General features: G+C 43.6%; 1 protein-coding gene and 1 pseudogene across 1 annotated transcript; both read right to left on the reverse strand.

Annotated features, from left to right (window-relative positions):
• Positions 1-430: 430 nt before the first annotated feature.
• On the reverse strand, positions 431-663 carry LOC110572311 (annotated as a pseudogene).
• Positions 664-6069: 5406 nt separating this feature from the next.
• On the reverse strand, positions 6070-11768 carry ZNF774 (zinc finger protein 774). Its single transcript, XM_021680568.1, has 3 exons — positions 11665-11768; positions 9009-9115; positions 6070-7310 (listed from the first exon to the last, which is right to left on the reverse strand). Exons 1-3 carry the CDS (start codon positions 11766-11768, stop codon positions 6070-6072), a joined length of 1452 nt encoding a protein of 483 aa, XP_021536243.1.
• Between the last annotated feature and the right edge of the window lie 282 nt (positions 11769-12050).

Genomic DNA, 12050 nt, shown 5'->3' on the forward strand with positions numbered 1-12050 from the left:
GGGAAGCCCTGTAGGTCTGGTTAAAGATTTGGGTTTTTATCTTTTTTTTTTTTTTCCTCATTCTATAAGGATTCACAGTGAAAGAATCACAGTGAAAGAAACTTGGGTCACTTACCAATTTTGTTTTCTATTATGCGCCTTAGAGATACCTCACTAAAACTGGTATCTGACATAACAGAATAACATTTGCAGAATGTTATATTGTAGTGACAGTACTGAGGTTAATTGTTAGAGACATATTAAACTCTTTGAGTATTAAATGGTTACATCCTATTTATACAGAACATTGGTCCAATAATAAACATAGAGAATAGCAGCTGGAAATTTATCTCATTCAATGTCCAGAGATAAAAGGGTTAACCATTCATTCCATTATTTTCTGTAAGTAAGTCCTTTTTTCATACTGAAATCTGATGGCAATTAAATTCTGATATTCTTCCAAGCTACTGTATGAACAGGATGCTGAAGGCCATCACTACACAGCATACTGCCACGTAAGGACTCTTCCGTTCACCAGTTCTGGCGCACTTCCAAAATATACCCAACAATCCAGTTTTAGTTCTGTCCAGGAGGCTGGGTGCCAAGGACCGGATATAAGCACCAGGTACATATAAGCAGCAAGATTACAGTCAACAGACTCTGCAAATTGAAAATGGCAGACATAGTGAGGCCGGCAAAGCCCCAGCCACCAGATTTGGGTTTTTATCTTAAAAGCAATGGGAAGCTGCAGGCTTTTAAGCAGATAGCTGATGTGACTAGATTTAGGATTTTAAATGGTTACTTTGGTTTCTATGAGAAGGAATTAGAGCAAAAACAAAATCAGGGAGATCAGTTAGGAGATGAGGGCAGGACTTCAGAAAAGAGGATGGTGGTTGTTTGGAGCTTGAGAGTGGCAGTGGGGACAGAGGTCCGACATAGGTTTGAGAGGAATGCGAGAGAGAGAACTGGTGGGGTGTGGTGAGGAAGTGGATTCTGAAGTGACAGAGAGAGGAAGTGTGGAGCACATGCAATAAGCCAAGGGCCCAGTCATAGGTTAGAAACAAAGGGGAAATACACAAAGTCAGCTACCTCAACTCTCACCAGTAGCATTTAAATATTCCTACTTGTGGCTCTGTGTGTGTGTGTGTGAGTGAGACAGAGCCACAAAGCAAGACATACATTGCCCCTCCAGAGCTCACATCTTAAAGGACAGACACATTTGTAGATACACAACATCAAAAACAAGGTAATGGAAAAAGATTCAGTGTATGACAAGCCAGAGATCTGTGTCTGTTAAACACTGCTGGGAAGTAGGGATAGGAGAGGCTGGAGCCTGGAGAGGTCTTCAGTTTGCAGGTAATGTGCTAATTACTGGCAGCAATGAGGTGTGTGTGTGAGGGGGGGGGTTGTTTGGTTTTTGTTTTTTTCTGTGTGCTCTTCGCCCAACGTGGGGCTGGAACTCCTGACCCTGAGATCAAGAGTCGCATGCTCTACCAACCGAACCAGCCAGGCGCCCCCGGCAATGAGGTTTTGCTTCTCTTCCAAGACCTGGAGAGGGCTGAGTGGGAGATGGAGAGGGACCCAGGCCACGCGGGCTGCTTGCTTTTATCCTCCCAGGGCATGAAGGTGCACATGCAGATGAGCCTGCGCACGTCAGATGGTACTGGGGACTGCGAGAGCCCCTGCTGTGTAATGTGCTTACAGCCAGAAGGATCTTTTTCTGATTTAACTGGTAGACTGAAGCCTAGGGTGATCAACTGACCTGTCCGAGGACAGTCGGCTAGTAAACAACTGCATCAAAACCAGAAATGGGGTCTCCTGACCCCTGGTTCTGTGTTGCTTCCACATCCTGCCTCCTAAATGTAGGGTCCCTTACGGACAATGAGCACACACCACACTCCTCGCCGCATTCAGAGTTATGCTGCTTTAATAATGTAGCTTTTACGTCCCTCCAAGTCCCTAATTGGCTCCTCCATTTTTTGTTTTTTTTTTAAGATGTATCCATTTATTTACTTATTTTTTAAGATTTTATTTATTTGACAGAGAGAGAAACAGCGAGAGAGGGAACACAAGCAGGGGGAGTGGGAGAGGGAAGAAGCAGGCCTCCCGTGGAGCAGGGAGCCTGCTTCTCCCTCTGACCCTCTCCCCTCTCATGCTGTTTCTCTCTCGCCCGCTCTCTAAAAAATAAATAAAATCTTTAAAAAAAAAAAAAAAGACCTGAGCTGAAATCAAGAGTCAGATGCTTAAACAGACTGAGCCACCCAGGCCCCCCTAATTGGCTCCTTACGGGATATCCTTCCAAGACATCTTCCATTAACCCAGTGCAAAAATCTCAGAATGTCACTTCTGCGGGATATCATACTCAACTCTGTACTCTCTCATCCTACGTCCTACCCCTGGACAAAACATTCTACCCCTGGGGAGACGGTACCCCTGGATTTCACATAAATTACACCTTACCTCTGCTGGCGAGGCTTTTCCCTTACCTTCTCATCTGATTTTTACAAATTATTGCTGTTGTTTAACATATGGATTGTATTTGATTTAGAACAATACTTAGATAGATAAATGAAGATGGTGTACTCTCGTATTATCATAAAAGGGACGCAGAATCATTCCCTGCTAATAGGGATGCGGCTTCCTCTCCTGTTTCAGGCCAGGGTAGTATTGGCAAGTATGAACTGGCAAGTTGGAGTCCATCTCTGACTAAGGAATCATTCGAGTATTTACTGAACTTTTTAGAACACTGTTTTCATGGGGGAACCGGACAAACTGGAGGGGAGTAAGGCAGGAGAAAAACAAAGGAGCACATTAGAAAAGTTGTGAGATTTATGCAGTTATAAATGTCCAGAAATAGTCTCTCATGGGAAGGAGCTCAGAAATCTAGGACATGGAGACTGAAATTCAGGCAGTGATATTTAAAACTGAAGATATTCTAATAAAACAGTTAGTGTGGGGACACCTGGATGGCTCAATTGGTTAAGTGTCCGACTCTTGATTTCGGCTCAGGTCATGATCTCGGGGTCCTGGGATCGAGCCCCACGTCGAGCTCCCCACTCAGTGCGGAATCTGCTTGTCTCCCTCTCCCTCTGCTTGTTCTCTGTCTCTATCTCAAATAAATAAATCTTAAAAAAAAAAAACGAAAAAAACAGCTAGTGTGCTGTCCCTATATAAATCGTACCTTGGGGAAACCAGAGAGTTGGGAAGAGGGAGTTCTCTTTGTAGAAGTATTCCAGCTAATGAAGAAGGAATCAATTATGGAAATAAAACATCACCATTTGACAAACCCAAATGAAATAAGGGCTTATCAATGGCTGCTAACATCATGAGACAAAATAACACTATGTACCTCCCAGTAGAAGGACACAAGATCACTATGGAGTGTTCTTGACCTTCAAAATCTGAATCTGTCATGTTTACAGATCCAAATACTAAAATTAGGAAAGAAGAGGAGGGGTACCTGGCTGGCTCAGTTGGTGGAGCGCATGGCTCTTGATCTTGGGGTTGTGAGTTTGAGCCCCATGTTGGGTGTAGAGATTAAAGAAATAAAATCTTTAAAAAAGCGGGGCGTGCCTGGGTGGCTCAGCCAGATGAGCATCTTCCTTCGGCTTGGGTCATGATCTCAGGGTCCCAGGGTCAGGCTCCCTGCTCAGGGGGGAGTCTGCTTCTCCCTCTCCCTCTGCCCTCTCCCCGCCCCCCCCCTGCTGCTTGTGCTCTCTCTCTCTCTCACACACACACACACACTCTGTCTCTCTCTCAAATAAATAAATAAAATCTTAAAAAAAAAGGGTGGGGGAAGCAGAGGATAGAGGAGCACGTTAAAGGACCCCAGAGGATAGAATTGGCCAAACACAGCTGGGGGGACACTACAGGACAACCAGCTTTCTTCAACAAATAAGTTACAAGAAAAAAACAGAGAGGAAGAGGGGAGCAGATCAAGACTTGTAAGGAACATACCAACCAATCGATAAGGAGACCTTATTTGGATTTTGATTCAAACAAACTAAAAAACAATGACAAGAGCAAAAAACATAACTAGGGACATGTGAACATTGACTGAAATATTTGATGATACTGTCAATCACTGCTCATTTTTTTTTTCAGGAGAAATAATAGTATTGCAGCTGTGTTTAATAGGAGAGACACCTTTTAAAACAGTGGTTCTCAAAGAGGATGCATCACCATCGCCTGGAGAGCTTATTAAAACACATTGCTGAGCCCCACGCCTAGTTTCTGATTCAGCAGCTCTGGGGTGGGAACTTAGAGTGTGCATTTGTAGCAAGTTCCCAGGTGACACTAAGGCTGCTGGTCTGGGCTCACATTTTGAGAACCGCTGCACCGGATTAACCAGATTTTTTAAATCTAATTACTCTTTCAAAGAAAGAGTTTAGGTTATCAGCTGAGTTCTATCCCCCTGGGTTACAGCACTGGGACAGCATTCCACATAATGAAAGAGAATGAACTCTTGTTCCAAGGCTCACGCAATAATTCAGTCTGTATTGCCACAGGAAGGCTTGAAAGAATACCTCCAGCTCACCTCTTTTCTCTCCCAAGTGTGACAAACCTAGCTCCCTCCTTAACCACTTCCCCTCCCACTCCCCCAGGGAGCTCTTCCCCTCCCACTCCCCCAGCACAGGATCCCTGGAACTTAGGCTACATCCCTCCACCATTTCAAATTCAAATTCAAAACGGCTTGATGCATATAATATGGGGCGTCCAGTCCTACATGTAGTGTCTCAGAGACTCTAGCAGATCTCAGAGCTGGTCCGTTCTCTGCTGTTGTAGAGACGTGCAGCCAAATTTTGGCTCTTCTGTCACCTGTATACCCACAATGCATTGTTCGGCGATTTGGGGCCTTAGGTTTTCAACAGGTAAAGAAAGAAAGCTGTTATTATGAGAGAAAATGGGACACCTGGAGAAATATTAGCCAGAGTTCCTTGGAGGAAAGACATTTCCAACAATACCAGAACATTGAATTTTAGAGATATTATTACTTTATAATTTAACAACAAAGTGCTTGTGTGTGTGTGTGTGTGTGTGTGTACGCACTAGATCCTCACAACAACCTTGTGAGGTAGGTAAGGTAGAGGCTGAGAGAAGGTAAAGTCTGGCCAAATTAAATGTCAGGGCCAGAACTCAAACACCTTCCCTTCTCAATGAAGGCAGTGTTCTTTCCAACACACTGCCTTCCCTCAATTTATTTCCGTTAAATATAAGAAGGTACTAGTGCATAAAATGAATGACTCTAAAAAAATTAAACTTAAAACTAAAGGGCCCATGAGCCAGGTGATTAGAAAACAGGAGTTGTTCCCCTCAGCTGAATGCCAGGAAGGATCCCTGTAATATTTAACGTCTCCGCCATTTTGCTTCAATAGTTTTACGGTCCTCTTCCAGCCTCCTCTGGCTTGCTCATCTCCGGGTATTTTCTATGCCTCAGATGGCAGCAAACCTCCAGTGGGAGTACCTCATACGCTGCTGTACAAAGAGCTTCTGAAATTCTTTCGGCCTTGAAGTCACAAGACCACAAACATCCTCTACGAGAATTCTGCCTTGTCATGGCAATGAGACATCTGGTGACTAACGTCTGCATAGCACTGGATAGGGAGAGTGTTTTCTGTTTTATTAAATCTTTGTGTTCATACCCCAAATCCTCTAGTTGCAATCTAATTTCTTGCAAGTTCTGGGTTTGTGGGGCAGCGCTAATGAATTCTTATTGAATCATAAGGCTAATAAATGTATTGAGGGTCTTTTAAGGGCCAGGTGTTATATAGTATTAAGGGCTTTATAAGATCTCAAATATTAATCATTAATAGTGATAATGTGGCCACATGTATCTCACTCCTCTTTTAGTAATCAAGCATCAACCATCAAACTCACATTTCCCTAAGGTCAGTTAAAAACATTGAAGGAATGCCTTTTGTATTCAAAACATTATTTGTGGCCTATGGGTTTATCCTCACCATTAAAGCGTAGGAAAAGGCCCAACTTGAGCCACTGATGCCCATGTTCAGGCTTTCTATACACGGAGCACCTGGAGACAACAGAAATGAAAATCTGGAAAGGGGCAGAAGAAGCACTTCAAACCATTTCCTAGATCAAATGGGTATTTTGATGGCATAAGAGATGTGCTTTCTGACGGAAGCTCTTGTCACATCTACTACAGTGGAAAGGTTTTTCTCCTGTATGTGTTCTCTGGTGTGTGAGAAAATGGGAACGCTGATTGAAGGTTTTGCCACACTCGGGACAGTGATAGGGCCTGTCTCCTAAGTGGATTCGTTGATGAGTCATGAAGTGGGAGCTCTGGTTGAAGCTCTTCCCACACTCGCCACATTTGTAGGGTCTTTCCCCCGTGTGGATCCGTTGGTGTTTTATAAGGGCAGAGCTGTCGGCGAATCCCTTCCCACAGTTGTCACACTTAAATGGCCTCTCACCTGTGTGTGTCCTCTGGTGCGTGACCAGGTGTGAGCTCTGACTGAAACTTTTGTGGCAGTAAGGACAGCTGAAAGGCCTTTCTCCCGAGTGAGTACTCATGTGCGCTACAAAGTGAGAACTGTCTCTAAAGCCCTTCCCACACTCTGGGCACTTAAAGGGCCGTTCTCCGGTGTGGGTTCGTTGGTGTTTAACCAAGTCTGAGCTCTGGCTAAAACTTTCCCCACAGTCACTACAGCTGTAAGGTTTCACTCCCGTGTGGGTCCTCTGATGGGTAATGAAGTTGGAGCTTCGACTAAAGCTTTTATGGCATTCGAGACACGTGTAGGGCTTCTCTCCTGTGTGGGTTCTTTGGTGCATTATGAGATGTGGCTTCCGCCCAAAGGTCTTTCCACACTGTGGGCACTCATAGGGTCTCTCGCCTGTGTGGGTTCTCTGATGTTTGATGAGTGTAGAGCTGTCGCTGAATTTTTTCTCACACCCGCTGCATTGGTAGGGTTTCTCTCCTGTGTGTGTTCTGCGATGGGTGACAAGGTCTGAACTCTGTTTGAAGCCTTTCCCACACTCGATGCATTTATAAGGCCTCTCACCAGTATGGGTTCTTAGGTGTCTTATGAGATAGGAGCTCTGGTTAAAGCTTTTTCCACATTCTGCACACACAGGCTTCTTTCCTACATATCCATCCAGCAGCTTGTTTAAATCCTTCTCCTGTGGAAGCGGCTCCAGTTGGCCCTCTCCTGGTAGGGTTCCATGTTGCCCTTCTACTTCAAGGTCCCTCTCCCAGTTTCCTCCCCATCTAGAAGTATGAGAAATATCTTTATTGGCCCTTTCTGAGGATGTTCCACATTGTTCTGCTGTTTCTGAAACATCCTGATTGAGTTTTGTCACCTGATTCTCAAAGTCTGAAAAATTAACAAAAGTTAACAGGGAATGAAGTTAACCAGTTATCAGGAAAAAACATCAGAAGGCAGTAAGAAAGATTGAGATTAGCGCTTTGGCAACAGACTTACACTTAATTTCACTTTGTGTAAAGTTTTCACTTGGTGAAAAGTTGTTTTTTTTTAAATTGTATTTATTTATCTGACAGATACATAGCAAGAGAGGGAACACAAGCAGGGGGAGTGGGAGAGGGAGAAGGCAGGCTTCCCGCCGAGCAGAGAGCCCGATGCGGGGCTCGATCCCAGGACCCTGGGACCATGACCTGAGCTGAAGGCAGACACTTAACGATTGAGCCACCTGGGTGCCCCAAGTTTTTTTTTTTTTTAATTTTTAAAAAAGATTTTATTTTTAAGTAATTTCTACACCCAGCGTGGGGCTCAAACTCACAACCCGGAGATCAAGAGTCGCTTGCTCCACTGACTGAGTCAGCCAGGCGCCTCTCATTTTGTGGAAAATTTATTGAAGTTCATTAAGCTTACAGAAAACTTAAATTCCTAAACCCTTTTTAAAGATGAATCTTGGGGGGGCGCCTGGGTGGCTCAGTTGGTTGGGCGACTGCTTTCGGCTCAGGTCATGATCCTGGAGTCCCTGGATCAAGTCCCGCATTGGGCTCCCTGCTCGGCAGGGAGCCTGCTTCTCCCTCTGACTCTCCCCCCTCTCGTGCTCTCTCTCTCTCATTCTCTCTGTCTCAAATAAATAAATAAAATCTTTAAAAAAAAAAAGATGAATCTTGGGGGATGCCTGGGTGGCTCAGTTGGTTAAGCATCTGCCTTCGGCTCAGGTCATGATCACAGGGTCTTGGGATCAAGCCCCGTGTCGGGCTCCCTGCTCAGCAAGGAGTCTGCTTCTCCCTCTCCCTCCCCCGCACTGGCTCATGCTCACTTGCTCTCTCTCTCTGTCAAATAAATAAAATCTTAAAAAAAAAAAAAAGATGACTCTTGAGGGGTGCCTGGGTGGCTCAGTCGGTTAAGCATCCAGCTCTTGATTTTGCCTCGGGTCATGATCTCAGTGTCCCCAGATCGAGCTACATTTGGGGTTGGGGCTCCACACTTAGCACGGAGTCTGCGTGAGGATTCTCTCTCTCCCTCTCCCCCGCCCCTCCTCCCACTCGCACGCACTTTCTCTCTCTCTCTGAAATAAATCTTTAAAAACAAACAAACAAAAAACAACAAATGAAGACTTTAAGGGCACCTGGCTGGCTTAGTGGGTAGAGCATGTCGCTCTTGATCTTGGGGTTATGAGTTCAAGCCCTATGTTGGGCATATAAAGTTTACTTAAAAAAAATAAAATGAAGACTTTATTTGGTAAATTACTGATTGCCCAAGAAGTCAAATTTAAACTTCAAATAGTGAGAACAAAAGTCTATGGCAGCATTCCAAAATCTTCATCTAAACAAGGGCTGAGGGTGCCTGAGTGGCTCAGTCAGTTAAGCATCTGCCTTTGACTCAGGTCATGATCCCAGGGTCCTGGGATCGAGCTCTGCATCAGGCTCCCTGCTCAGCGGGGAGTCTGCTTCCCCCTCACCCCCTGCCCCTCCCCATCTCTCATGCTCACTCCCTCTTTCAAATAAATAAAAACAAAATCTTAAAAAAAAAAACAACAAAAAAGAACCAAGGCTAAAATGCCAGATTTCCTCCCACTGGATAATATCCACATCTCACCCGTATGACTTTCCCTTAGGATCTTCCTTGCCTCAAAATTTTGGAGTGGTAGCACCCATGGCTCTTCTTTCTGTTCCAGCTGGGAGATTACACTTGGTCTGGAAATCCTATACAAGAAGGTGAATATAGGATATTAATCTGAGCCAACCATACAATGCCTGACCAAAAAGGCAAGCCCTCCTCCTTCCCTAAGTAGAGGAGAAAGCCCAGGGAGACGCTAAGCTAAGGTGTGTTTGGTCTCATTGAAAGGGCTGCCATGATGGAGTGATAAAACAGGGTGATCTCCCCAAGAGGCTGAGAAAATAGCCCCTTTCCTCCCATTAAAACAATAACAACAACAACAACAACAAAACAACCAGACTTGGGTGATAGAAACTCCAGAGTGAGCACAATAATTCATCTCTGAAGGCACAAGGCTAAACCCATGTAGAAAGATAATTTTATCAGAAACAATGCCACCATGATCTCACCCTTAGAAAGAATCAGCGAAGTTAACTATAATGTTGGGCTTTAAACTTTTACCAGAAGGGCAGCAGTAGATACAGCCATGAGAAAAAGACAAACGCTTGTAAAGGGAAAAAAATTTTAAAAAAGGGCAAAGGATATAAATAGGCAATTCACACACAGACACACACATACACGCAGCCTATAAATATGTGAAAAACCTTTAACCTTACCATTAACCAAAGAAATTCAAATAAAAACAATGATACAGTTAGACAATGTAGTATGGAGGTAAAGAGTGCAAACCGCTGAAGTTTCAATCTTAACCCTTCCTCTTACTAGCTGTGTGACTTCAGGAAAGTGACTTAAAGTCTCTGTGTCTCAGGGTCTTCATCTGTAGACTAGGGATAATGATAAGACCTACCTCATAGTGTTGTTGTAAAGATTAAGTGGTAAGTTCCCAATAAATGTTAGCTGTAACTATTATTTAACCCAGACTCTTAAATTATAATACCTACCATGATAGGTAAAATGTAAAGAAATGGACACTTTCATATAATGCTTGCAGGAATAAATAATTCAATCTTTTTGGAAGGCATTGGGCAAAAATATCAAATATCTTAGAAATGTATCTATTCTTTGACCTAGCAATTCTAATTCTGGGAATTCTAAGGAAATGAAAAAAAAGTTGTGGGACGCCTGCCTGGCTCAGTTGAAAGAACATGTGACTCCTGATGTCAGGGTTGTGAGTCTGAGCCCCACACTGGGGGTAGAGATTACAAAAAAAATAAATAAAACTTGAAAAAAAAAGGGGCGCCTGGTGGCTCAATCATTAAGCGTCTGCCTTCGGCTCAGGTCATGATCCCAGGGTCCTGGGATCGAGCCCCGCATCGGGCTCCCTGCTCGGTGGGAAGCCTGCTTCTCCCTCTCCCACTCCCCCTGCTTGTGTTCCCTCTCTCGCTGTGTCTCTCTCTGTCAAACAAATAAAATCTTTAAAAAAAAAAAAAAAAAGAACTTGAAAAAAATGTTGTGCAAAAGGTATATTAGCTAATTACTAACTAATTATACTTTAATAAGCAAGACCTAAAAAAGAAAGACAGTTAGCTAAGAGATGATCATTACAATACTGGTGAAGATCTGGAAATGACCTAAATGTCCCATGACAAAGGAATAATCATATTTGATTGAGCCATATGAAACTGCCATTGTATAAGTTAAAAAATGGTTTAAAGGGCGCCTGGGTGGCTCAGTTGGTTGAGCGACTGCCTTCGGCTCGGGTCATGATCCTGGAGTCCCGGGATCGAGTCCCGCATCGGGCTCCCTGCTCGGCGGGGAGCCTGCTTCTCCCTCGGACCCTCCCCCCTCTCATGTGCTCTCTGTCTCTCTCATTCTCTCTGTCTCAAGTGAATAAATAAAATCTTTAAAAAAAAAAAAAAAAAAAAAAAATGGTTTAAAAATGGTCAAGTATATGATTCAATCTAATGTAAGTTATTATATTCCATTCAATAAATTAGTAAGTGGTTATTTTAACAATGTATAGAAGACTATTTATTGTTGTCAATATATATTCACAATACACTGTGTAAAAAAGTAAGATGCACAACTGAACATACAAGTAAGATCCCAATTTTTTTCTTTTGTTTTTGCTAATTACATATATCCTTAGAACAATGCCTGGAAGGATAGTAACTCTTCAGTCGTGGGATGGAATGGGACTTTGGTTTTCATTTTGTTTCTCTTTTTCTTCAAGGGGCGTATATTACTTATGAAGTAAAGCAAGGAGAAGGGGTAGCCATTGTATTTTAGAAAGAGCACTGGAGGTTTGTTTTGTTTGTTTTTGAAGAGACAGGAAAAAACACAGCTCCCCCTTTGCCACAAAGACCTGGGTTGGATTCTTACTCTGCCACTTAACTTTGAGTCTTGGGGTCCTGACCCGAAAGAGGGGGATGATAATACCCACATCAGAGGGTTATGGTGAGATATTAACAAGAAAATAAATATCAAAGATATCTGTGAGCTATAAAGTGCCATAAAAATGAAAATCATGCCAAAAAAAAAAAAGTGGAAGTTATTCTTTTTCTGCCAGGGAGGCAACAAATATTCTCACAGAGAGCTAGGGCGCTGTAAGAGACCAGTGTCCCTAGAGACTGCTCAGACTTGGACCTTCTCACAATATCTAAGTCTAAAATCTAAAGGAGAGTAGCAGACTTACCCTTTGAGAGCCCATTTTTCAAACTGTGCTGGGTGGTATCCTTGAATAGGATTTTCTAAGTGGTGTCCAGGTAACCCACTCTTCCCTGAAGTTCCCAGCCACATCATTGAGAGTCATCAGTTCCTAAAGCAAGAGACCTCAGTATGCATCAGAAGCTCTCTGGACATTCTAACCATTGTCTCAAAACCAAAAGACAGTCCCAGCGGCCACAAGTATACCAAAAGAACCCCCCCTCCGCCGCCCCGCCTGCCTAGAATAGCTATGAGGTAAATTCTGTCAACCACCAAAGGGTTGCTTTTCTTGTTCTGTTTTTACATCATCCTTCCCTTGGCCAACACTCACATCATGAAGTGAGGCCTGGAGCTCCCAAACACATCTACAGAACC

This window comes from Neomonachus schauinslandi, chromosome 9 (assembly GCF_002201575.2).
Source record: "Neomonachus schauinslandi chromosome 9, ASM220157v2, whole genome shotgun sequence".
NCBI lineage: Eukaryota > Metazoa > Chordata > Mammalia > Carnivora > Phocidae > Neomonachus > Neomonachus schauinslandi.